This window comes from Phocoena sinus, chromosome 11 (genome assembly GCF_008692025.1).
Source record: "Phocoena sinus isolate mPhoSin1 chromosome 11, mPhoSin1.pri, whole genome shotgun sequence".
NCBI lineage: Eukaryota > Metazoa > Chordata > Mammalia > Artiodactyla > Phocoenidae > Phocoena > Phocoena sinus.
In genome coordinates, this window is record NC_045773.1 from 6,899,910 (window position 1) to 6,924,457 (window position 24,548).

Sequence of the window (24,548 nt, forward strand, 5' to 3'; positions counted from 1 at the left end):
CAAGTTGGGGGGAGTTGTATGGTATATACCAAAAGGTCCAGGTAGGGCAGGAATGGGAACAGTAACTGGTGATTGAGTGATGTCAGCCTCTTTCCTACAAGGCATCCTCAGAGCATTTCAGTCTGCCTCTTGATCCACACACAGTTTGTCCCTTTCCCTGTAGCAAAGTTAGGAGGGTAAAATGTGTGAGACTTTTCTGACCCATCACAGTGGTAAGTGCACATTTCCTTGGTACCAGCAAGTCAAAGGAATAAAGCCAAGTTTGTTTTAGCAGGCTCTTCCCAGAACCAGCTCACAAGTTCAGGGAACAGTCCTTATCACGTGTGCTTCTTGGAGTTTAATTTGGGTCAGACTGCTAGATGAGCGTTCTACCTTTTCCCCCAACCTGGACTTAGAACCTGAAACCATTTGGGACAACCTGAAATGTCCACTTACTGATCGCGGTATGGAAGGCACCTTGCGTGGAAGGCTAAACATTGACAGTTGCACGACACAGCTCAGAAAAATAATGATGACTTAGATTTGAGGACAGCAGGTAAACCTGCACTTAGAGGCAAAAGTCAGTGTGGTTCCTCTGTTTGGTCTGTAAGGAGTGTGATGGGCATGGGTGTATGTGTGAGACACGCGGGATTACTAACTGTGAAGAATACTGCAGCTGCAAGTGATAGAAACAGAACTCAATCTGGCTTAAGCAATTTTTTTTAAAGGAATGTAAGTTGGTTCAGTAACTAAAATGTTCAGTGGTCAGTGTCTTCACTGTAGCCAGGGCCTCACTGATATCATCAAGACTTGGTTGCTTTCTCAGGTCTGCCTTTTTCTACAATCAGGTAGTTTGTCTTCTCATGGAGACACCAGCTTAGTAACCCCAGTGAAAAGCACCCCTTAAAATTCCAATAAAAGTCAAGCTACTTGATTTGGGTCATGTACACATTCCAGGAAATGCTTAGCCCTACCTAAACTATAAGGAATGAAAATGGGATAAGGATGATTCCCTAAAGGAAAATAGGGGTGTTGCTGCCAGAGGAAGGTGGCAGGGGTACCAGGAAAGAAAAAACAATCATGTTTTACCCTTTAATAACCTGGAATGTTTCCCAAAGGAGGTACTGCCCTATCTTAGTAGGCCATGAAGACTGCAAATATTTACTGGATTTCTACAACGTGCCCCATGCCATGCTAGATATTTTCAGATTTTCCTGTTCACTAAACAAGACATTCATTGACCATCTGCCCAAAACTGTGCACACGAGCAAGCCACGCTCCAGACCTTAAGGGCTCAGAAAACTGTCACACGTCGTGACAGGGATAATCCGAGGGAGGCTGTGGGAATGTCCTGCAAGTCATCCAACCTGGGAGGCCCAGCAAAGTATCATCTCAAGATGTGAAGGATTACAAGGAATTAGATACAGAGCCAGGGGAAGATATAAGGGAAGATTATCCCAGGCAGACGGAACAGTGTATGCAAGGTCCCAAGAGCTGAGGTGGTGGTGTTTTCACGAAACCGAAAGAAGACTTGGGTGACCCTGAAGTGTAGAGAATAAAAAGATGTAATGAGCGCCGGGTTACTTTAAATGAATAGTAAGGCATTTGAATTATATCTCTATAAAGCTGCAGTTAAAAAAAAAAAACAAAAAAAAACGTGATGAAGCAAAGGCAAGCCCAGATGGCAGAGAGCCTGTAAGTCACCCCTCAGACACGAACTTGATCTTGATGTGGCTTCAGGAGCCTTGCGGAGGGACTGATGGGAAAGGATTTGCTGCTGGGCAGGGAAAAGAGTGGATGGGGTAGAAGTGGAGAGTGAGACGGTAGTGAGGTCATAGTGGGGTGGAGTTGAGGCCATTTAGATGATTAGCTCCTCCTTTCTTGCTCTGATTCAGTGTGTGGCTTTGCATAAGACACTTCCCCTCTCTGGGCCTCAGTCTCCCCATCTGCCAAAAGGAGATCTGCAGCCACTTTGGAAAACAGTCTGGCAGTTCCTCAAAAGCTTAAACAAAGTTTCCGTATGATCCACTCCTAGACAGATATCCCAAGAGAAATGAGAACGTATGTCCACACAAAAACTTGTACACCATCGCTCACAGCAGCATTATTCACAATAGCCAAAAAGTGGAAACAACCCAGATGTCCATCAACCGATGAATGCATATATAAAATACAGTATATCCATACAATGGAATATTATTCAGTAATAAAAAGAATGAAGTTCTGACAACCTATGATGCGATGAAGTGTGGAACTAAATGAAGACAATCACAAAAGATCACATATACGATCCTATTTTTTATGAAATGTCCAGAATGGGCAAATCCATAGAGCCAAAAGATAGATTAGTGGTTGCCAGGGCTTGCGAGGAGGAAAATGGGGAGTGATTGCTAATGGGTACAGGTTTCTTTTGGGGGTAATGAAAATGTTCTGGTGGGAATGTAAATTGGTATAACCACCGTGGAGAACATTATGGAGGTTCCTTAAAAAACTAAAAATAGAATCACCATATGATCCTGCAATCACACTCCTGGGTATATACCCGGAAAAAACTATAATTCACAAAAAATACATGTACCCCAATGTTCACTGCAGCACTATTTACAATAGCCAAGACATGGAAGCAACCTAAATGTCCGTCAACATGAATGGATAAGAAAGATGTGTTATATATATACAATGGAATATTACTCAGCCATGAAAAAAGAATGCAATAATGCCATTTGCAGCAACATGGATGGACCTAGAGATTATCATACAGTACTAAGTAAAGTAAGCCAGATAAGAGAATGACAAATACATGCTATCACTTATATGTGCAATCTAAAAAAAAAAATGGTAGGGACTTCCCTGGCGGTCCAGTGGTTAAGATTCCGTGCTCCCAACGGAGGGCACATGGGTTCTATCCCTGGTCGGGAAACTAAGATCCCGCATGCTGCATGGCACAGCCATAAATAAATAAATAAATAAAATGAATAAATAAAAATTTTAAAAGGTACAAATGAACTTATTCACAGGACAGAAATAGACCTACAGACATAGAAAACAAGCTTATGGTTACCGAAGGGGAAAGGGGTGGGGGATAAATTAGGAGTTTGGGATTAATATATACACACTACTATATACAAAACAGATAACCGACGAGGAACTACTGTGTAGAACAGGGAACTATACTCAATACTTTATAATAACCTGTTAGGGAAAAGAATCTGAAAAAGAATATATGTGTATATATATGTGTGTGTGTGTATATATATCTGAATCACTGTGCTGTACACATGAAACTAACACAACATTGTAAATCAATTATACTTCAATAATAAAAAATATAATAAAGAAGAAAATGTTCTAAAGTTGTGGTGATAGGGACTTCCCTGGTGGCGCAGTGGTTAAGAATCCGCCTGCCAATGCAGGGGACACGGCTTGAAGCCCTGGTCAGGGAAGATCCCACATGCCGTGGAGCAACTAAGCCCGTGCACCACAACTACTGAGCCTGCGCTCTAGAGCCTGTGAGCCACAACTGCTGAGCCTGCGTGCCACAACTAATGAAGCCCACGCACCTAGAGCCTGTGCTCTGCAACAAAGAGAAGCCACTGCAATGAGAGGCCCTCGCCCCACAACAAAGAGTAGCCCCCACTCGCCACAACTAAAGAAAACCCACGCACAGCAACGCAGATCCAACAGCCAAAAATAAATAAATAAATAAATAAATGTATTTTAAAAATGAAATAAAAAATAAAATTGTAATGATAGCTGTACAACTTTGTGAATATAATAAAACCCACTGAATAGTACACCTTAAATAGGTGAATTTTATGTCATGTGAATTACCTCACTGTTAAGTAGGAGAGGGGGATCATAAGCCCTTGGCAGCTGACATCAAGATCTCTCATGGTCATGGCTATGAGAGGCTCTTGTAGACGATCCAGGCTGCAGAAGGAGGGCATCGAGGAGACATCTGCGACTGCTGGGTGCAGAGGGGTGTCAGGGGTCTGCCAGCATGTCCCTGAGCCTCTCCTGTGCTTTAACCCCCTGCCCTGCCACCCCTCCTGCTGACCCTGCTCTCACCTTGGTCCCACCTCCCCATCTCCCGGGCTCTGGGGCAGCCGGGGAAGGTCAGTGGGCTTCAGAAACCTGAGTTCTGTATCCCTGCCCCTCCAAAGTGGGCTAGTACCCAATACATAAAATGTTTTATTTAAATTTATTTTTGTGAGCAACCAGCTCACAAAATGCACAGCCAACCCTGTGCAATCTTTTCCTTTCTTCCATTTCTTTGTGAATTTCTTTTTCATTTAAAAGTTCTTATTATGGAAAATTTCAACCATACACAAGAGTGGAGATGATAGTATAAGGACGTACCCATCTCCCCCCACTGATAACGAATAATTCTCAACAGTTTGCCAGTATTTCATGTATCTTCCAAACCCGCTTTTTTGCCTGGAGTGTTTTAAAAGTAAATCTTAGATACGATATCATTTCACACATAAATATTTTAGTAAGTAGCTCTAACAGATAAGGAATTTTTAAAACATGACCCACTATGCCGTTATTCACCTAGTCCAAACATGTTTATTCTTTAGTCTGCTAAGGACCAACCAATGTTCAGACCACCCCCAGGTATTTTAAAACGCCTCTGTGCAGTTGGTTTGTTTGGGTGAGGATCCCAACAAGGCCCACATGTGGCATTTGACTGCTATGTCTCTTAAGTCTCTTTTATAACATTTTCCCCTCCCCCTGCTTTTTTTCAAGCTGTTTATTTGTTGAAGAAACCACGTATTTGTTACAGAAGTCTGTGAGTCTTTTTGAAAGTATTCTTATCTGGATGGGAAACCAAATCTTTAGATTATTTTTCCGCTTCAAGGAAAGATTAAGGGGAATTAACGATAGATAGATGAATTCGTGATAGATGCGTAGAAAATTAAGCAAGTAAAAAACCAAGCAACACTTACCCCAGGAAAAACAGAACATCTAGCAAAGGAATTATAATCACGGTACACTCCTGACTCAGCCTGAATAATTTGTCTCGTGGTTCTTGTAAATGCAGACTTATGATATAAACAAAGGCTGCGCAGAAAAACGTGGAAGGCAGTATGAGAGCTAAATCTTCACGTTCCTTTGTAGTAGTCAATAGGTAGAATCTAAAACTGAAAAAACAAATTAACATTAGCAGTATAAATCTGACGCTTAGAAAATACATATAAAAACCAGAAGGAATAATCAGAAAGAGTTGAAGGGAATTGGGAGTGAGAGGGAATTAAATAAGGAACAGTTGAGTTTAAAGTGTGTACTGGATAATCAGACTTATTAACAACAAAAAAATATGTTTTTTGAAAAGACTGGGTTCGTTTAGTTGGTATCCGTGGAGGCTAAAATCTGAGAAGGAATGAGTTAAGACTGCAGGAACCCTTGAGGCTTAATTTGGCCAGTTGAGTGAAAGGGTATAATTGTTCCTGTCCTCAGAGATAGGACAGCGGGCAGAACACAAAGAATGTCCTCCAGGCGGCAGCATCTCGCCCACGCCCCACCGCACCCGCCACCCCACCCACCCCCCACCCCACCCCACCCCCGTGCTGCCTTTTGTTCCTCTGCTCCTGCCCGCCAGAGCTACCAGCCAGAACAGAAATGCCAGCCAATTGTCCTGTCTAAGCAGGAGACGTCATCATTGCTGTGACTCACCTTTGCCTTTTCCTTCTCTCTCCCTTTCCTTGGGAACTTCCCAGGTACTCTAGGTTAGCTCCCAACAACTCCCAACGCTGGTGGTTTGCTGTCCTTTCGAGAGATCCCAGTTGGAGGCCTATTTTCAGACTCAAACTCCTAGCACAGTTGGAGCCACCTGGAAGGCCTGGGTTTTTCATCTTCCCTTCTCTCTCTGAGATGCCTCCAGAGGGGCAGGATGGTGCCATCACTCTTAAGATCACTGGCTCTTATGGTTTGGCTTCTTATTTGCTGTGTGTCCTTGGACAAATTACTTCACCTCTCTGAGCTTGGACTTGCTGGCTGTAAAATAGAGAGCATAATAATATATAGGGTTGCTGTCAGGAATTAAAAAGAATAATACATGTACGCTGTGTAGCACAGCTCCTGGCAGACTAAGCACTTGGTAAACAGAGCTACTGACCATCCCCCAGAAGCTTGGAATCATCCCCTGCCCATTCTTGCTGTCCCAGAGTCTCCAGGATGATGCTAGGAGCTCCTCTGAGAGTCAGGATACTCCCCACCTACACCTGGCACCCCATGCTCCCCACTTACATTCACCTCCACCCCCCGTCAGTCTCCTCTTTCCATTGGATCAGCTTTCATCTTGGCCTCTGGGCAAAGGGATCATAATATCCCTTGCCTTTGTGTGTGATCTCAAAAGCCCTACCAATCCATGGTGTGGAAACACAATGGGATTGGGGCTTCTGGCTCCAAAGAGGTATCCAGGGAGCAGCGAAAGGATCCTGAGTGGATTGGGGGGTTGGGCACTGTCAAGGCAGTGAGACTCTGCAGGGGCATGAATGGGTGGTCCACGCACACACACCCTGCCCTCCTTGGGGGAAACTGAGGAAGGGAACCAAGCCAGCTCCAAACCTGCTGAGGGAATCTCGACATCTCTAAGGAGACTCATTAGAGAGTTCACAGGAGGCACTGAGAAGAGGGACCTGGACCCCGCAGCTTCTGTAGTGCACCCCTAGAACTGTCCTCCCACCAAGACTGCCCACAGGGGAGAAGACAGAGGTCCCTCAAAGGAAATTAGGATACTGTCAGGAAGAGAGATCTTGGACAATGCCCCAAAATGCCAATTATCTATTACATATAGAATCAGGATCTAGATAACTTCCCACAAGATCAGAACAACTGGTTAGATCTAACAAGATAAAATAAACAACAAATAAATGTAGCATCCTACAGTGAGGGTCAAGAGACCAAATGGACACAACAAGATGCGGAAGACCTAGTCAATACTGGGCAATAAAGTGATGTGGCTGCCAGAAACATTACTTTAGGGTGAGGCCATATTAATAGAGGAGTAGAATCTAGGAAAGGGGAGGTGAAAGCTTTATTCTCAACTGGGTTCAGTTCCAAGAGTTATACTTTAAAGAGGACATCGTTGACCTGGTAAAAAGGAAACAGAGGAGAGATGTCACAATGGTGAAATCCCAGAACCCTGTCCTTCGAGGAAAGACTAAAAGAACTGGGAGCGTTTGGCCTGGAAGGAGAAAATTCTAGAGAAATGAGAAATGACTTTACAATCCTGAAGGGGTCCCCACAAGAAAAACAGTAAAGCTGGTCAGATGATATGGTGAAATGGGGAAAGCCTGAACCCTCTCCCAGAGTCAGAAAAGCTGGATTCAGTCTCCACCATTTATCAGCTACTAGGGACTGAACACCCTTCAAACTGCAACATGTCAGACACAACTAATGGGTGAGTATTGCTCTTCTGTGAGAGACGCAGGTAGGAAAACACTGGGAGAGAGATTTCAGCTCAAACCTAGGAAGGATCTTTCTTTCTTTTTAAAATGATATTTATCCTTCTTATCTCTGATCACAAAAGAAATACATGATTGTATTAAACATTGGTAAACAGAAAAGCAAAATTAGATAAAAATCGCATCACCCACTATTTACCTTCTAATATTTAGGGATAGGATAGATGATTGATTGACTGATTGACAGATATTAACAAAAATGGGATCATACAAATACTTATCTGAGAGAATTTGGAGTATCAGCATTAATGATGTATATATTAGCATGTAAGGATGCTTACTGCAGTATTGTTTCTAGGAGAAAAAAAAAAAAGCTGTCAACCACCTGATTACTTATCAGTAGGGGAATACTGGGAATGTTTGCGAAACTAATGGTACATCCACATCATACAATACTGTGCAGCTAATTGAAAGAAAGGGTGGAGCTAGTATGTATCGCCTTCGAAATGTTTCCAACATATATCTGCTCAAGGCAAAACAAAGTTACAGAATAATAGGCATAGTATGATCCCATTTTTGTAGAAATGCATGCACATATTTATTTTATATGATGCAAAGAAAACAGAATGGTGTTAACAATGGGTATATCTGGGGGGCAGAGTTGGAGAGACCAAGGATAAGACAGTTCATGTGTTCTTTGAACATTTCTATGTTGCTTGAATTGGGACAATCAGCACATATTACTTTTATAATTCAAATGACTGAAATTTAAATAAATAAACAACAATCTACTCTGGACATGTCTCCATGCCATTAAAGATTCTACATCATACTTAATGACCACATGTATTCCTTGTGTGGATTCCTCTTAATGTGTTGAACCTAATGGTGGAGACTTAGTCCATCAGGAGCTGTCTTCAAAGAGGGACCGGGAGCATTCTGACAGACAGACCTGAAGATGTGCAGACCCACTGACCTAACCATGCCTCAGGGAGGAAATTATCTGATAGGCACACTAGTGCATGTGTACAAAGATGTCTATGCGAGCATGTCCCTGCCTCATTATTCCTGCTAGCAAAAGGCTAGAAACAATCTACATGTCCAACCTCATGAACCAGATAAATAAAAATGACAGGCTGATCATATGCTGCAGTTCTCAACACTGAATACAAGAAATGAGATGGATCTGTAGAAATGTACATGGAAAATGTGCCAGGATATATTGCAAAGTGAAGGGGAAAAAGGCAAGTTACAGAACGACATGTACAGTATGATCTCTTTTCTATTTAAAAAGTATATATGGCTGTGCCTTGAAAAAGCTGAAGGATACACATCGAGCTGTAGGTAGGATTTACCTGTAGGTCCGTATGTAGTATGTATGTAGCCCTATAAGGATATAGGTCTAGAGACATTAAGGAAGTGAGCTCCCCATCCCAGGAGGTATGCAAACAGAGATTGGCTGCCCCGTTTTCGGGGATGCTGCGGAAGTGATTTCTACATCCCTCGGAGGTGACCTCAGTTCCCTTCTTAGCCCTGAGAATCTCTCAGAGAGGGGTGGTCAGGACTGGGAGAAGAATCCACCCCTAAGGGGAAAGGGTTAAGCGGGCATGGCGCTCCTGTGGGCGGGCTCCGCCATCGGCAGCGCCGGGCTCTGTTAGCCAAGTCTGAGCATCTCGGAGGATGCGGCGCGGCAAGCGGCTTCAGGGACGCGCGCAAGGTGAACGCGGGGGCTGCCAGCTCGGCGCCCAGGTGAGGAGCTGGACTAGGGCGGGGGTGATGGCGGGACCCAGGCAGGGAGCATGGCCTGCAGCCCCCCTCTCAGATGCGAGCGGCAGGGCCTGCACCAGCGTGCACCCCCCACCCAGGACACTGCGGGAAGGCGCGGAGCCAGGGGAGAGGAGATGGAGGAAAAGGAGAGGTAACCTGAGATGGACCAGCTCCTGGAGGCTGCCCTGCGGCGGCCCTCGCCCTGCCCCCAGGCCGGCCTCTTCCCAGTCCCTGAGGGAGGGAGAACACCCCCACACACACACAAAAAATCTCTTCAGCAGCAGGAAACCAGGACTGTGCAGACCCCTTCTCATCCGGAGGTGACTACATCTCTTGGATTGCGGGTGGTGAGTAGATGGTAGATGCTTATCGCTGAAGGCCCAACTCTGCTGTCTCCTCCTCTGCAAAGCTTTTCGGACCCCCTGTGTAAAATGAGCCAATGCGGGTTTCACAGCCCCTAGTATGGCCATTTGCAGCCTGTGTGACCTTGGGCGAGTTGCTCAGCCTCTCTGAACCTTGCTTTCTTCCCCTATGAAATGGGTATACCCACACCAGCTTGTGTGGGGAGGGGTGGATAAAATCGAGGACAAGCAGCTAAGCTTAGCACAGGAGTCTAAGTGGGTAAGAGCTCAACACAGGAGTACTATTATTAACCACTGCCTGTGTTAGTGGCCTTCCAGTCCTTCCCCCTCAGCTCACCACCACTCCCCACACTGGAACTGAGCCTTCTCTTTGGGTCCCCAGCACCGAGCCTGGGCCAGGAGCAGAGCACGAGCTCGGTGAATGTTTGAGAAACGAACTAATGAGGCAGATTGGGGAATGGGTTTAAGGGGTCTTTGATTCCCCCTAAAATTACCCACAAGCTTTGGTGAACCTGGACACTTGCCTGGGGAGCGCACCTGGAGTTTTCTTCGGCTTCTCAAGGTGTCTGTGAGCCACCAAGGGTCTTTGAGCATAACTGTTTCCCAGAGAGGAAGGGAACAGGGCCTCTGCTCCTAAACACACCCAGGCACTGGCTCTGACAGCCAATGGCCCCCTCTCCTGGTCCCCCTTTCCTGGCCGTGGGGTCCCGCTTGCCTCCTGGTTCCATTAGGGACTCTCAGGAAGCGGCACCATAAGGGAATATCCAGCTGGGCCAGGCATATGCAGTGGCTGGAGACAAGAAATAAAAGACGCAGATGCAGCCCTTGAGAAGCCCCAGGATGGTGGGGGAGAGAGGAGATTATGTGACTGGTGTGACAGGAAAGGGTAGAGGGAGTGTCAGGGAAATAAATACTCAAGCTGAAACAAGCCACCATCATATCCTACCTGTATTTCTGCACTAGCCTCTCTCCCCCTTTTAAAACACTTCTCAGATCTCATGACTCCCATGCTTAACATCTCCATTGGCTTCCTGGGACACTTAGAATAAAATGCAGGTGCCTTTTCCTGGCTTTTGAGAAAGGCCCCCCTTCCTGATTTCATCTCCCTCTGCTCCTTTCTCCTGAATCTGCCGTGCTCCTCATTCCTGCTGAAGGGCCTCTGCACTTTCTGTTCCCTCCTCCAGATGCTTTTTCTGGATATCATCAAATGGCTGACTCCTTCTTCCCATTCAGCATTTAGCTTAAATATCACCTGAGTGGCCTTTCTAGCACTCCTGGGTAAAGTAGCCCCCCCTCCTTCTATCTCTTAACCCTGTTTTATGTTCTCCATAGCTCACCTTATTTAAAATTATTCATTGTCTGTCTCTTACCTAGAACACCAGCTCCATGAGGGCAGGTATCTTGTCAATCTTGTTCACTGCTTTATCCCCAAGGTTTGGCACATAGTATGTCCTCCAATTATTTGTTGACATAGTTAAGGGAGCTGGTGGGAAAGAAAGCTTTCTGGACAAAAGGAAAAGTAAAAGGGCTCCAATGCTTATTAAGCTCCAATTATGGGCCTGGCCCATCCTGTGTTTTGTTATGTCTTATAAGAGCCCCTTTGAGTTAGGTACTACTATTATACCCATTTTACTGATGGGAAAACCATGATGCAGAGGGGAAAAGTAACTCACTCAGGAAATGGTGAAACTGGGATTGAAACCCAGGTCACTCCTCAAAGGCACGGGTGTATTTCTCTCCCTCTCCACCTCTCTGATATTTGACCTGGGCCCTCAAAAATAGGATTTAAAAAAAAAAAAAAAAAAAGAATAGGATTTCAGCAAGTGAAGGAGAAGGGAGAGGGCATTGCAGCCTGAGGGAAAAGCAGGAGCAAAGGCGGGGCGCCAGGCAGTTCCGTGGGTGTTGAGGGTGAGGTGAGCACCCTGGTCTGGGCTTGGAAGGCCAGGAGAGGAGCTTATATTCTCTCGTGAGGGCGATGGGGACCACTGACGGTTTCGAATTAGGGCAGGTGGCATGACCAGAGATGCAGTTTTAAAAGGTCACTCTGGGCGGCATGAAGAGGTTAAAGAGGAAGGGGCGGGTAGAGGAGGAGGATTCCTCCTTTCTTTCCCACCAGCTTCCCTGGGGCAGCCACGGGAGACCCGTCTCAAGCCAGCCCCCTCTCCTTTTTTCAGGCTCATTCTGTGAAGACTGGAAGCTGAGGGCTCCAGGCCCAGGCATCACAGCGGACCATGGCTCCCAGCCCCTGGGGCTGTGTGTGTGGCCTCCTGCTGCTGTCCCTGGGGGCTGGCTCTGCCCTGGGCCGGGGCCTTCCCAGGCCACTTGAGGACTTGGAACCACACTTGACCCCAGGAGCCCACCCCAAGGGCCCTGTTGGCACAGAGCCCCAGGCCTTTGACTTCTTCTGGGAGAAGCCCAGAGATGAGAGCCCCTGGAACTCCAATGTCCCCCAGGTCCCTGCTGAGGAGGTGCCTGAGAGGCCCACAGACTCCCTTGGCCCAGCCCTGCATGGACCTAAAGCATCCCACGGGGTGCAGAGAGAAGGACTCCCAGTAACTGATGACCTCCAGGTGGCTCGAGGGCCAATTTTTCAGGGCTGGACAGGACCTCCTGAATCACAGGAATCTATGGAGCAAGAAGCACCAGCCCCCTATCCAGTGGGCACCCCCCATCTCACTTTCATCCCCACAACTCCCAGACTCCAACTCGGGCTAGCCACGGTTCCCCCCACCCCAGGGCAGCCTGGAAGCCAAGTGGGACAGCGACCACCTAGAGATGAGGGTCTTGTGGCCAAAGCCAAGATCGGGGTCTCAGAGACATCCCCCTGGCACCACAAGGGCCCTCCCCACACCATTGCACCACACCCAGGCACTGTCATGAGGCCAGGGCTGCAAGAACAGGGTGGGAGGGAGGAGGACTTCCAGGAGGCAGCTCAAGGCCCCCTCCTCACTCAGCAGGATCCAGCAGCCCCTGATGTTGGCTCAGTATCACCAGCTGAGGCGGCATCGTCTCAGGAGCCTGGGTCCCAGCCGGACCTGGCATTGGCCAGAAGCCTTCCTCCTGCTGAGGAGCTGCCCGTGGAGCTCCCCAAGAAGGCTGGAGATGGGGAGACCTGGGAAGTCAGTATTCCAAGTCCCTCACCCAAACAGACTGACCTCCCTGATGTTAGGGGCTCATCAGGACCCCAGCCCTCAGGTCTCCCAGCCTCAGAGACTCCTCATGGGCAGCCCAAGCCAGGTGGGTATCAAAGTGAGGGTGCTGAGCAGGGCTGGGACGGGCAGTGTTCTAGGGCAGCTGGATGCCCCAGTTTCTGTGTGACCTCTGATCCCTCTGGGTCCTGCTTTCCTCATTCTGGCAAATGAGGGTGATGGTGTCTCCCTCCTGGGGGATTAGATTTTGGGGAACGCTGGAGGGTCAGGCAAAGCAATGACTGCTTTTGTTATTTCAGAGATAGCAGCAATGAATGGAGCAGACCCCATCTCCCCCCAGCGGGTGAGAGGAGCAGTGGAGGCCCCAGGTACCCCCAAGTCCCTCATCCCTGGCCCTTCGGACCCTGGCCCAACTACAAACGGAACAGAGAGCCCTGTAGGAGCCCTGCAGCCAGGTGAGGGCACGGCTCAGGGGTTGGGGAGATCGGGTACTCTAATACCTAAGAACTTGTGTGAGGTACATATGCGAGGGTTGGGGAGTGAATGGGGACAAACACCTCCTTAAAGGAAATGGTCAACAACTTCAAACAACTTAGGATAATAAACTACTACTCACTGGGTACTCTGGGAGAAGTCATTTGCACTTTGGGGGCTAGGAAATTCTTAAATATAAATTCTTAAGTATACATGGGTATATTTAGTGCAGTGATTCTCCAACTCCCACAGTTCGCCAGAGGAGCTTTTAAAAAACTCCAATGCCCAGTCCCCAGCACAAGGAATTCTGATAGAGTTGATCTCCAGGTGATTCTAATATGTAGTCCCCGTTGAGAGCTGCTGGAATGTTAATAAAAATGATAGGTCACATCCATTTAACACTTATTGGGTGTTGGGGACTGTGCTAAACATTTAATCCTCACCACAACCCAGTGAGGAGGGGTGCTGTTACCATCCCCGTTTTACAGATGTGCTTAGAAAAGTTAAGTAACTTGCTCACCACACTGGAGGATGATGGAAAATCAAAAGTACTTTTCAAAGGGCTATTTTAATATTGTTATTGTTGCAGATGAAGCTGAGGAGTGGCCGGGGCGCCCCCAAAGTCATCCCCCAGCGCCCCCCGTCCAGGCCCCCTCGACGTCACGCCGGGGCCTCATTCGGGTCACCACGCAGCGTGCCCTGGGCCAGCCACCCCCTCCGGAGCCCTCCGCCAGCTCCGTGGCATCAGTCCCAGCCTCCAGCCCCCCGGCCAACGCCACCTCACCCCCCCTGCGCTGGGGTCCCCTGCGGCGGGTACTGAGCTTTTCCTGGGAGCTGCACGTCTACGGGGTCGGGGTGCTCTTCCTGCTGCCTGCGTTGTTGGCACTGGCCTCGCTGGCAGCCGCCCCTGCGGGGCCCCGGTTGGCACTGGTGGCGGCGGTGCTGGTGCTGGTGGCGTCGGGGCTGCGGTCCGCCTACATGCTCACCGACCCCTATGGCTCGCAGGCACGACTGGGTTTACGCGCCGGCCTGGTGCTCTACAATCTGCCCTTTCCCTTGCTACTCACCGCGCTGGCGGCCCTGACCCTGCTCGGCCTGGGCGCGGGGCTGCCACAGCAGCTGCAGAACCCTCTCCTCCTGGGACCGCTGGCGTTGGCGCACGTCTTGGGGCTGCTCGCCACAGACCTGCTGTCGGCGAGGCCTGCGCTCAACCTCCTGGCTCAGGGCTTATCGTGCGCCTGGGGCGCGTCCGTGGCTCTGGGCACGCTCTGCCTGTGCCGTCGCCGCCTGCTGGACGGGCCGAGGGGCTGGGATGCCAGCCCGGGCCCGAGGCTGCTGGCCGTGGCGGGCGCGCTGGGGCTGCTGGCCAGTGGCTTGCAGCTGGCGGCCGCGCTCTGGCTGTACCCGGGCCCCGGCCGGGTGGGCCACTTCTCGTGGGCCTGGTGGGGCGTCCACTTCTGGCTGCGCCTGCTGGAGCTGACGTGGGCGCTCACCCTGGCGCTGGCCGCTCTGGCCGCCGCGCGGCCCAGGCCGCCCACAGAGCACGCCTGCTGGGCTAAGCTGCTGCGCCTGGCGTGCCCTGCGCCCTCCGGCAAGAGCGAGGTGCCCGAGAGGCCCAACAACTGCTACGCGGGGCCCAGCAGCGTCGGCGCAGGTACCCTGGACATTAGCAAGAGCCTCATCCGCAACCCGGCGGAGGGTGGGCCTCCAGCCACGCCCAGTTCAGGCGCCTGGGGTTCGGCTGCGTCGCTGGGCCGCGGTCCCCTGGGTGGCCCGGGACTGTCCCGCAGCAGCATGGGGCCGGCGCCATCGATGAGCGAGCTGGACCTGCGGCCGCCATCACCCATCAACCTGAGCCGCAGCATCGACGCCGCGCTCTTCCGAGAGCACTTGGTGCGAGACAGCATCTTCCGGCGCTGCGGCCTCCGTGGCCTGGCCTCCCCGCCGCCCGGGGGCGCGCTGCGGACGCGCCGGGTCAGCCACCCCGACGCCGAGCTAGACGGCGCAGGTTCTTCGCTCCTCCGCGGCCGCAGCCGGTCGCTCAGCGACGTGCGCGTGCGCGGCCCGGTCCCACCACATGTAGCGGACGAGCCTGAAGGGGCGGCTTCCGGCAGCTCCGCGGACAGCTTCTCACGGGGCTCGCTCAAGATCAGCTGGAACCCCTGGCGCCACGGGCTGTCGTCGATGGACAGTCTGCCCCTGGATGAGCTGCCCAGCACGGTGCAGCTACTGCCTGCCCCAGCTCCTGCCCCGGGTCCCGCGCGGCCCGGGGAGCCCCAGAATGGGATCCAGACTCAATGCAAGCCCGGAGACTCCCGCAGCGCCTCCAGTGACACCATCGAGCTCTGAGGGGGTCCAGAAACTCAGAACCAGGGCCCCGCCCTCGATGGCCCTACCGCGGCATGACCTTCTGGGATGCTGAGCATTTGAAAAACATTCCGGGAGTATTCCTGGGCCCCAACTGATTGCAGCCTCCGGAGACAGCCGGACACGAACCCACCCCCACCCCCAGATTTTTGTTTTTTTAAAATATCTCTATTTTTCAGCGGGTATTTTGCACAGAGGCCATGATTTATGCGGAATACAGGGTGGACATGCACGTATTTGGGAATGGGGAACAGGGTCCAGGTGCCCTAACATCCCATCCAGACTCTCCAGTGTGAAGATGAGGCTCGACTGTCCAGACTGTCCTCTTTGTGCCAAAGAAATAAACCCTTAGGACTTGGCTCAAGCCTCCCTCCGGCCATGCCAGGATCCTGTTTAGAGGATATGCCCACCCCCAGTGATTTCAAGTGCTGTGTTTATTGCGGAGGGGAGGACTTCCAAAGGAAAGGGCCCTCAACCCTTGGAGACTTTAGAAATAATGGCTATCGATATTTCATGGAACATCTGTCTGCTGTACGCTGTCTTCAGCTTTTCACGTCCATCACCTTAATTCTCACATTAAGCCTGAGTGAGAAGCGTTATCATGCCCATTTTATAGATGAGAAGAGTGAAGTTCAGAGATGAAAGTCATTTGTCAGGGTCCTTGGGCAAATGATAGCTGGTACTGAACTGAGAAAGTTCCACTCCTAAGCCTGGTTCCTCCATCCCATCTCCCTTCTCTTAACACTACTTCAGGGCCAACCCTCTCCTTTGTCCTCCTTCTACTGCTCCTCCATCAGGATACCCTCAGTTTCCCAGGGTTTTAGGAAACTTCCCCAAGGGTGGAGGGGCTCTCAGTAGCTTAGGCCAACCATGGTGGGTGGGGGCAGGTAGTAAGACAAGCTGCTCCATTTTCCAAGACCTTACTTTATTTCCTGAGATGAATAAATATATCAGTGCCTGAGGGGCAAGGGGGTGAGGACAGAACAGGAGCTGACAGCATGCAGCTGGCAGGAGGGGGTTGTGAAGGGACACCCTCCCCCCACATCCCGGGCAGGGGCCAAAGCTCACGAGCAGCCACAACGAGGAGACACTTTTTAAAAAAATTCACAACACGGTGAAGTCTGACCAGTGCCCCAAGGCCAAGATCTCATGGCACCCACCTATAGGGCTACTTTTTCACCCAAGGGCCTCACCTGCCCAGGCCCAGGTGTCTGCACTGCTCCATAAAGTGGGTAGAGGGTGCTTACCGCACTCAAAAATAAAGCAAGTGCCTCAAGTGTCCAGGTGGGAGAGTCCCGATCTTGGGGGCAGCCTGGGCAGGAGGAGATGCTGCAGGTGTGGCAGGGATTATCTGCCCTTGATGAAGCCCTCCAGCACACGGTCACTGCGCTCTGACAACCAGTAGCCGGTCATGGCTGCCACAGCCCCGATGAAGATGGCGGTGAAGACCAAGTCACCCTTGGCGGCCAGCGTAGCCAGCGCACAGATGATGACACCGAAGAACATCTGCTGCAGCACCACCAGCTCGTCCTCTGTCATCTCCGAGAAGAAGCCTGCTGACTCTGGGCAAGAGCCGTGCCCGTCACTCACCCCCCGTTCCTGAAGCCTCCCACACACCTGATCATCACTGCCACACGCCTGCCTGGCACACCAGCACACAGTGTCATTTACCGCTGAGAACAACTCCAAGACGGGCATTTATTATCCCTGTCTTCCTAGATGGGAAACTGAGGCGCAGAGAGGCGAAGAGGTTTGCCCAAGGCCACGTGGGAGAGTTGGGTCAGAGCATGTGTACTAGCCCCACTGCAGAGCCAGAGTGCCTGGATGTGACGCCCAGCTCTGCCACCTGCTTGCCATGGGGCCCTGGACAAGTTTTTTCATGTCTCTGTGTCCCTGCTTCCACTATGCAAGATGGGGATGAGAACAATAGCTACAGCACTGGATTTGTTTTAGGGGTGAAATAAGTGAATACGTGCAATATGCCCGGAACAGCGTGTGACACACAGGAACTGTGGAAGTGGTCGCTATCGTCACCACTGCGATTGTCCTGTGTCTCGTCACCCCCACGGCCTACAAGAGCCCTCGGGCGGGGCGAGGGCAGATGAAGCAAGAGGCTCGGTGGGCACAGAATGATATGACACCAAGTCCGATTTCCTTTCTACCCTGGGAGGTGTGGGGTCACCAAAAGCCACCCTGGGGGTCAGAGGTGGGGTTCGGGTCCCAGTGCAGCCTCATGAGGGCTGGGTGGCAGTGCAGGTGGGCCAGGGCCTGCAGCTGCCTGAAGGAGGGGTTTGCCTGCCCTCCCCCTGGATAAGGAGCTTCCCTCCCCAGGTTTCTGGGGCCAAGCTGGGGCTCACCTGGGATCTGCTCCTTCACACAGACGCCCTCGATCTGTGTGTAGCCCTCAGCACAGACACAGCGGTAACTGCCCTCGGTGTTCTCGCATTGCTCGTTCTCTCCTGGACACACCGCCATCTCACACTCGTCCACGTCTTGACGGAGGCCAAGGAGAGGTCAGAGCCCTGACTGCCAGGGTCCCACAGGCAGCACCCGACTCTGGTCTCACTCACATCCTGACACCCGCTCTGTGCTGACGCAGGCAACATTCCACCCTTCCTTCCCACGCCCCGTCCACATTTCGGCCCCTGTCAATTTGTGGTGGATGAGACGCTCCCAGGTGGCAGGACACTCACCGAGACACTTGGAGCCCACCTGCTGGTAGCCAGGGCTACACTTCTTACAGCGGCCAGGCCCTGCCCCCATGCAGCCCAGGCAGGCCTTGGCACAGTCTGGAGAAGGGAGAGGACAGACAAGGGTGCGAGCTGCCCGTATGCCTGGGGGAAGCCCTGCTCCAGAAGAGGCCTAGGGCGGGGTGGGGGGGGCGAGGGGCGGTGCCAGCACCTGGGAACGCGGCGGCTTTGGGGGAAAGGCGTGGAGCAGTTCCTTCTACCCTCCCCACACCCCTCCCCCGCAGGAGCGGACAGTTACCTCGGCACTCATAGGAGCCCTCCGTGTTCACGCAGAACTGGTCGGCTCCACAGCTGGCTCGCTCTGTGCCACACTCATCAATGTCTGCAAAGAGGCCGGTAGGGTGGGGATTTCAATCCCTATTTCACTAACAGGGAAGCTGAGGCCAGGGTTGTTGGGAATGGACTTGCCCAGGCTTAAACAGTGTGGCTGATACTGCAGGCTGTCCACCAACACAGATGCAGAGGTGCAGCTGGACTCAGGGCTGTCGAGCTAGAGACTGTGTTTTTCAATCTGCCTTGCAGCTAAGTGTGGCCTTGTGATTCAGTTCTGGCCAACGTGTTGTAAACAGAAGTGATGTGCTCCACTTTTCACTTGGCCTTAATACAACAGACTTGGATCCTCCGTGCACTTTCTTCTCTTTCGCACTTCCTGAATACCAGGTCATGATACATAGAGGTGACCGTGATCCAGCCTCAACACCCAAGGGGATGACTGTCCAGTAAGACAGAATGAATCTAGGTCTTTAATGACTATGACAAGCAGAGCTTTTCTGCCAGTCTGGACCACTGGCTTCCAGACTGTGATATGAGATGAAAATAAACCTCTAAATTCATTAAGCCACAGTCTTTGGGGATCTTTCTGTTACAGCAGCTTAGCTTTTACCCTCGTCTCGCACACAGGTTTCCTGACCCCAAGTTCAGTATGCTCATTCTCCGGGTTAACCCTTCTTCAATTTTCGAGACTTGACCCAAGTGACACCTCCTCCAAGAAGGCTTCTCTGATTCCCCACTACCACTGAATTGGAAGAGAGACATTTCTCACTGTACAACGATCAGTCTATACTGTAAGCGCCTGGTTATTTTTCTGCCTTCCCAACCAGGCTGATATCTCTATGAAGATGGGGACTGGACTGGTCTAGCCCAGAGATGTGTGTGTTGATGGGGGACCAAGCCCAAGACCTTGCCCACCCCTCCAGACCTAGGGCAGGGCCCCACTCACCTACACACTTGAGGTGATGCAGGGCCCAGCCCTTCTTGCACTGCAAACAATTTGATTCCTCAGGTCCTGAGCAGCGGGCACAGGGGCCAAAACAAGCTGGGTAGAATGGGGGAAGTATGAGGGTGAGCAGGCAGGTACCCCACATGCCCCTGCCCAAGGCCACGCCTCTTGACTACCTACCCGAACATACCAGATGGCTGGCATTGCGCTGCGCCTCAAAGTAGCCGAGGCCACACTGGCCACAGGCCTCACCCCCATAGCCGGCTTGGCAGTCACAGTGCCCGCTGCCCCCTCGAGTTCCTTCCCCTTCACACTGCCCGTAGCCACTGCAGGGCCGCTCCGCACCCCCAGGACAGGCTGTGGGCAGACACCAGACCAGGTGGGATCGTAAATACAACCTTGTACGTACAGAATATTTTCCCCGTATTAGTAAGCATTTTTGGAGAGGAAACAATTTTAACGACATCATAATATTTTGTCATAAAACTATGAAATTTACTTAACCAACACCCCATTGTGGAACAGTTAGGTTATTTACAAATCTTTTCTTTTATAAAAACTGAATTGACCATCTTTGTTGCTAGCTCTTTGTATCTGCAGCTTTGAGAGAGATTTTTCTAAAAGGGGCTGGTAGTTAAGTTCAGCTCCTGCCTCAGGACTGTGTGTAGAAAAAGGTGGTGACAACAGGGCCTTCAGCAGCACCTGCCCGTCCCTAGGAAGGTCACCTTAGTCCAGACATGGGAAATGCCTGGTGAGGGGGGGCATTTCTTAAATACATGACAGAAACCACGGCCGCATCTGACTCAGTCTAACCCCATATCCTTTTTCAGAGCCGTTCCCCATGGATTTGTGCATCTCACCAGCCCTGTGAGGCAGGCGAGAACAGAGGTCCAGAGAAGTGATATGAGCAGCCTGAGCTCACACAGCCAGCCAGGGGCCGAGCCAGGACTGGATCCCCGGCCCCAGCAGTCCCCTTCCATCCCCCAAGAGGAACTTGAAAAACTCACGAAGGCAGGAGGGCCCAAAGGTGCCTGAGGGGCAGCAGAGCTTCAGGGAATCTGAGCAGAGCCACTGGAAGAGGTCTGGGGCTTCCTGCTGCCTGAGGCGGAGGGATGGTGAGGGGGCTGAGACAGTGTCAGAGGTGCTGCCGTCTCCCGCAACCTCCCACAGGATCTGTGATACAGCCCGTCTTGGGCGTAAGACCCATAAGGCTGCCCTTTCCCCGTCCGACAGAGGGGCAGTCTGCAGCTCAGAGTGAGAGCTTGGGCCCCCCAGCAAGTCCTCAGCACACCTGGGTTTGGAGGAAGGAGCCGAATGAGGACACAGCCCCTAGCTCGCCACCCTCTGCCTTACCAGCCAGCCCTGCCTCAGCCCCTCCCAGGAAGGCCCCCGCTACTCACTTGTGAAACCACCAGCTCTCCACCAGCTCCTCACTCAGCTCCAGCAGGCGGTGGCACTCGAAGTCCGACTTGCTGCACACGCCCTCGAGCACCTCTACCAGGCGGGTCTCACTGACCAGACAGGGATGGGTGGTAGGAACACACTCCAGCCCACCCACCAACCTCTTTACAATCTCCCCCCTCCCCACCTCATGCCAGATAATGTCAAAGGCCAGAGGCCACAATGGAAGGGGTATTGGTTTGGGGAGACCTGGGTTCCAATCTAGTACTGTGACCTTGGGCAAGTAACTTAACCTCTCCTGAACGTGTTTTCTCATCTGTAAAATGGGGACAATGGCTCTCCTCTAGGTTGACTGGAAGATAGCTCAGTCCCTGCATCTGTACAACAGAATATAATACCCTTGCTGGGTAGATGTGGTTAAAAATATATCATATAACAAGTGTTAGCAAGGATGTGGAGAAACTGGAACCCTCCTACATTGCATGTGGGAATGAAAAACGGTGCAGCCGCTGTAGAAAACGGTTTGGCAGTTCCTCCATAAATTAAACATGGAATCACCACATGACTCAGGAATTCCACTCCTGGATACATACTCAAGAAAATGCAAAACAGGTGTTCAAACTTGTACACAAATGTTCATAGCAATACTATACACAGTAGCCAAATGGTTGAAACAACCCAAATGTCCATCAGCTGATAAACGGACAAACAAATGTGATCTATTCATACAATGGAAGATTACTAAGCCTTAAAAAGGAATGAAGTACTGATATTTGTTACAAGATGGACGAACCTTGAAAACATTATGCTAAGTGAAAGAAGCCGGACATAAAAGGCCATATTGTATGATTCCAACAGAATCAGCAAATCCATAGAGATGGAAAACAGATTAGTGGTTGCTAAGGGCTGGGAGGAGGGAGAATGAAGAGTGACTGCTCAATAGGGATGGAGTTTCTTTTGGGGGGGATGAAATCAGTCTGGAACTAGATAATGGCAATAGTTGCAAAACCTGAATATACTGACTATCTCTAATGGTAAATTTTATGTTATTGCATTCTACCACAATAAAAAATTTTTTAAAATAGATTTACACATAAAATGTATTATATTATATATTTAAAGGGTCTGGCACAGTGCCTGGCATATAGGAGGTGATTTAAAACAAAACAAAAAAACAGTAACCATTAGAGAGCTAGAAGTGCCCTTAGGGTTATTTTGGTCAATCCCCTCATTCCCAAATGAGGCAACTAAGCCCCACTGAGGGAAAGGAAAATGACCAGTGTTACGTAATAACGAAACTTTTATTTCTAGGACGTATCATAGTTTAATCCTTACCACAATCCTATGAAATAGGATTGGCATTAATACTCCCGTTTTACAGATAAGGAAATTGAGGATCAGAGAGGTGACCCTAAGCTACAAAGGGTCAGAAATGACAACGTGGTCTAATTCCAGTTTGACTTCGAAAAGCTAGAGGGCCTAGGACTCAGGCCTCTCCTCTCAATAAAATCTCATCTTGTCCCCTGGCTTTATACACTGACTATACGCTGATAACTGTCAAATTCATGTTTCCAGCCCTACTTCTACCCTGAACTCCTGACTCCTAAATCTAACTCTACTTGACTGTTTAACAGACATCTCAGCCCAACATGTTCAATGAGAACGTCTGATTCCAGACCCGTTTCTCCCATCTCGGAAGACAGTCCCACGATTCACCCAGTTGCTCAGGCCCAAAACCCAGTGAGCACCTTTTATTCTACTTTTTCTCTCACACCCCATAATGATTCCATCATCATGTCCTATCAGTCTATCTGCAAAATATACCCAGAATCTGACCCCTTCTCACCAGGTCCAACACTACCGTCACGCCTAGACTGTGCACTAGCCTCCCAACTGGTCTTCCTGCTCCTCCACCTTGGCCCCCTATAGTCTGTTAGTGTGAGTAACCTTTTATAGGTACAAATAATACCACATCACTTTCCTGCTCCAAACCTTCCAATGACTTCCCGCTACACTCAGAATGAAATCTGAATGCCTTTCTGCAGCCTTCAAGGCTCTCTGCCTTCACCTTCCACCACTCTCCCTTCTGCTCACTCCAAATCCAGCCACTTCTCAAATACACCAAGCTCAGTCCCGCTCTGTCCAAAACCCTTGCCCGACTGTCGCACTGTTTGCTTCTGCACCTCAGGTCTCTGTTCGAATGTCATACCTTGAATGCCATGCCTCCCATGGCATTCACCTAATAAGACATTATTTACTTATTCACTGTTTCCTCTACTAGAATAGAAGCTCCTTGAAGAAAGAATTCTGCTTGGCTTGTTTAGTGCTCTCCTATAGATATTCAGTGACATTTGTTGAATAAGTGCTCCCCAAGTGTCTCTAGGCTTCCACCAGCAGAGCACAGATTGGGATGTTAGATATACAAATCCACCCCTCCAGCCTCTTCCTTACCTGTCCTTGTATTTGGACAACTTCTCTTCCTCCCAGGCAGTGTTTCCACCTCCAAAGTTATCCCGGATGGTTCTCTCCAGGCCCTGGAAATGGAGAAAACTAGTAATAGCTAAGTACAGTGTCTGGCACATTCTAGCACTTATATTTCACTGACCAGGAAACTGAGGCACAGAGAGGCACCTACCCAAGGCCATACAACCAGTAAGTAACCAAGCTGGGACACTTGAGTCTATGCAGACTTGTATGCCAGAGCTCCCAGCTCTCAACCCCTGTGCTAATAGTAGCTAGCCCCCTCCTCTTACACTGCTGGTGCACCCACCTTGTTGAAACTGTCGACCAGTCCCCGGCAGGTATGACATGGATGGGGCTCAGTGGGGGAAGAAGACTTGGGAGGCGGAGAAAGCTGGACCCAGACCGGGCCTGGGAGGCCAAGGAAGAGGCTCAGGCCCCAGAGCAGAGCTGGGGCTAGGCCTCTCGGGGCCCGTGGGGCCATCTTTTCCCAGGCTGGGGACCTGTAGACACAGGACATGGGGAGGGTTCGCTGGAGGAGCCAAGTGGGAAAGAAAAGCGTGGGTTCTGAGGTGCCGCGGGTCTGGGAGCCCAGATCTGTGTTATAAGAAAAGAAGGTCTAGACTGGGGTAAGGCAGAGGGAGGGGAGATAGTTGGGGAAAGGAGCCTATTCTGCAATTCCTGGACGGGAACAAGTTATCCTCGTCCCCGCAGGGGGGAGGTGGCCTGGATCCTCGGCAAGGGGGTAGGAGTCAGCCCATTGTTTTAGGGTCGGGATATGGTTCTTAGGGGCTGGATCAGCGGAATTAAGTAGAATGGATCAGATTCCTAAATACTGCGGGAGAAGACGTCGGATGGACGGTCTTGGGGGGAGGAGTCCGGAACCCCGGTCTTGGGGGGGGGGAGGAGCCCGGATCCGGATACGAAGAGAAGGGGTCAGGCTCGGGGTCTGCAGACTGCAAACGCACGGCCGCCGAGCGGGCAAGGAAGGATCCAGACCCACGTAGGCCGCGGAGGAGGAAGAGACAACCCACCAAGCCCGCGGACGCCACAGGCTCAGGTTCCTCAACGCCGCCGCTGCCGCCGGCTGCGTAAGACGTGCGCCCTCCGCCGGCTCTGCAGTCCGGGGGGCGGAGCCCGCGCCACAGCCAATGGTAGCAGGCCATGTGCCATTGCGTCACCCCACGCCAGCCAACCAGAGGCGTCGCCGT

At 50.9% G+C, this 24,548-nt stretch overlaps 2 protein-coding genes across 5 annotated transcripts; one reads left to right on the forward strand and one right to left on the reverse strand.

The window, feature by feature from the left end:
- The first annotated feature begins 8,956 nt into the window (after nucleotides 1-8,956).
- On the forward strand, nucleotides 8,957-16,026 carry PRRT3 (proline rich transmembrane protein 3). 3 transcript variants are annotated; one of them, XM_032647377.1, is made up of 5 exons: nucleotides 8,957-9,137; nucleotides 9,434-9,502; nucleotides 11,692-12,754; nucleotides 12,966-13,121; nucleotides 13,730-16,026. In XM_032647377.1, the coding sequence occupies exons 3-5, from the start codon at nucleotides 11,749-11,751 to the stop codon at nucleotides 15,487-15,489; spliced, it is 2,922 nt and encodes a 973-aa protein (XP_032503268.1). In that variant the 5' UTR covers nucleotides 8,957-9,137; nucleotides 9,434-9,502; nucleotides 11,692-11,748; the 3' UTR covers nucleotides 15,490-16,026. The 3 variants fall into 3 exon arrangements, with proteins under 3 accessions (XP_032503268.1, XP_032503269.1, XP_032503271.1); XM_032647378.1 differs by having other exon boundaries at nucleotides 9,437-9,502; XM_032647380.1 differs by lacking the exon at nucleotides 9,434-9,502.
- Nucleotides 16,027-16,411: 385 nt separating this feature from the next.
- Nucleotides 16,412-24,508, reverse strand: CRELD1 (cysteine rich with EGF like domains 1). 2 transcript variants are annotated; one of them, XM_032647405.1, is made up of 11 exons: nucleotides 24,372-24,508; nucleotides 23,648-23,840; nucleotides 23,329-23,411; nucleotides 20,877-20,987; nucleotides 20,484-20,575; nucleotides 19,657-19,833; nucleotides 19,477-19,572; nucleotides 18,496-18,579; nucleotides 18,201-18,296; nucleotides 17,865-17,999; nucleotides 16,412-17,039 (listed from the first exon to the last, which is right to left on the reverse strand). In XM_032647405.1, the coding sequence occupies exons 2-11, from the start codon at nucleotides 23,819-23,821 to the stop codon at nucleotides 16,855-16,857; spliced, it is 1,233 nt and encodes a 410-aa protein (XP_032503296.1). In that variant the 5' UTR covers nucleotides 23,822-23,840; nucleotides 24,372-24,508; the 3' UTR covers nucleotides 16,412-16,854. The 2 variants fall into 2 exon arrangements, with proteins under 2 accessions (XP_032503296.1, XP_032503295.1); XM_032647404.1 differs by having other exon boundaries at nucleotides 16,412-17,069.
- Nucleotides 24,509-24,548: the final 40 nt, after the last annotated feature.

Excerpts from the sequence above, each read along its gene's own strand:
- PRRT3 (XM_032647377.1), top strand. The coding sequence starts at position 11,749 with ATGGCTCCCAGCCCCTGGGGCTGTGTGTGTGGCCTCCTGCTGCTGTCC. Across the intron at positions 12,755-12,965 it reads TCATGGGCAGCCCAAGCCAG|AGATAGCAGCAATGAATGGA; the intron begins GTGGGTATCAAA and ends TTGTTATTTCAG. Across the intron at positions 13,122-13,729 it reads TGTAGGAGCCCTGCAGCCAG|ATGAAGCTGAGGAGTGGCCG; the intron begins GTGAGGGCACGG and ends TTATTGTTGCAG.
- CRELD1 (XM_032647404.1), bottom strand. The coding sequence starts at position 23,821 with ATGGCCCCACGGGCCCCGAGAGGCCTAGCCCCAGCTCTGCTCTGGGGC. Across the intron at positions 18,580-19,476 it reads GCATCACCTCAAGTGTGTAG|ACATTGATGAGTGTGGCACA; the intron begins GTGAGTGGGGCC and ends GCCTCTTTGCAG. Across the intron at positions 18,000-18,200 it reads GGTGGGCTCCAAGTGTCTCG|ACGTGGACGAGTGTGAGATG; the intron begins GTGAGTGTCCTG and ends GCCTCCGTCAAG.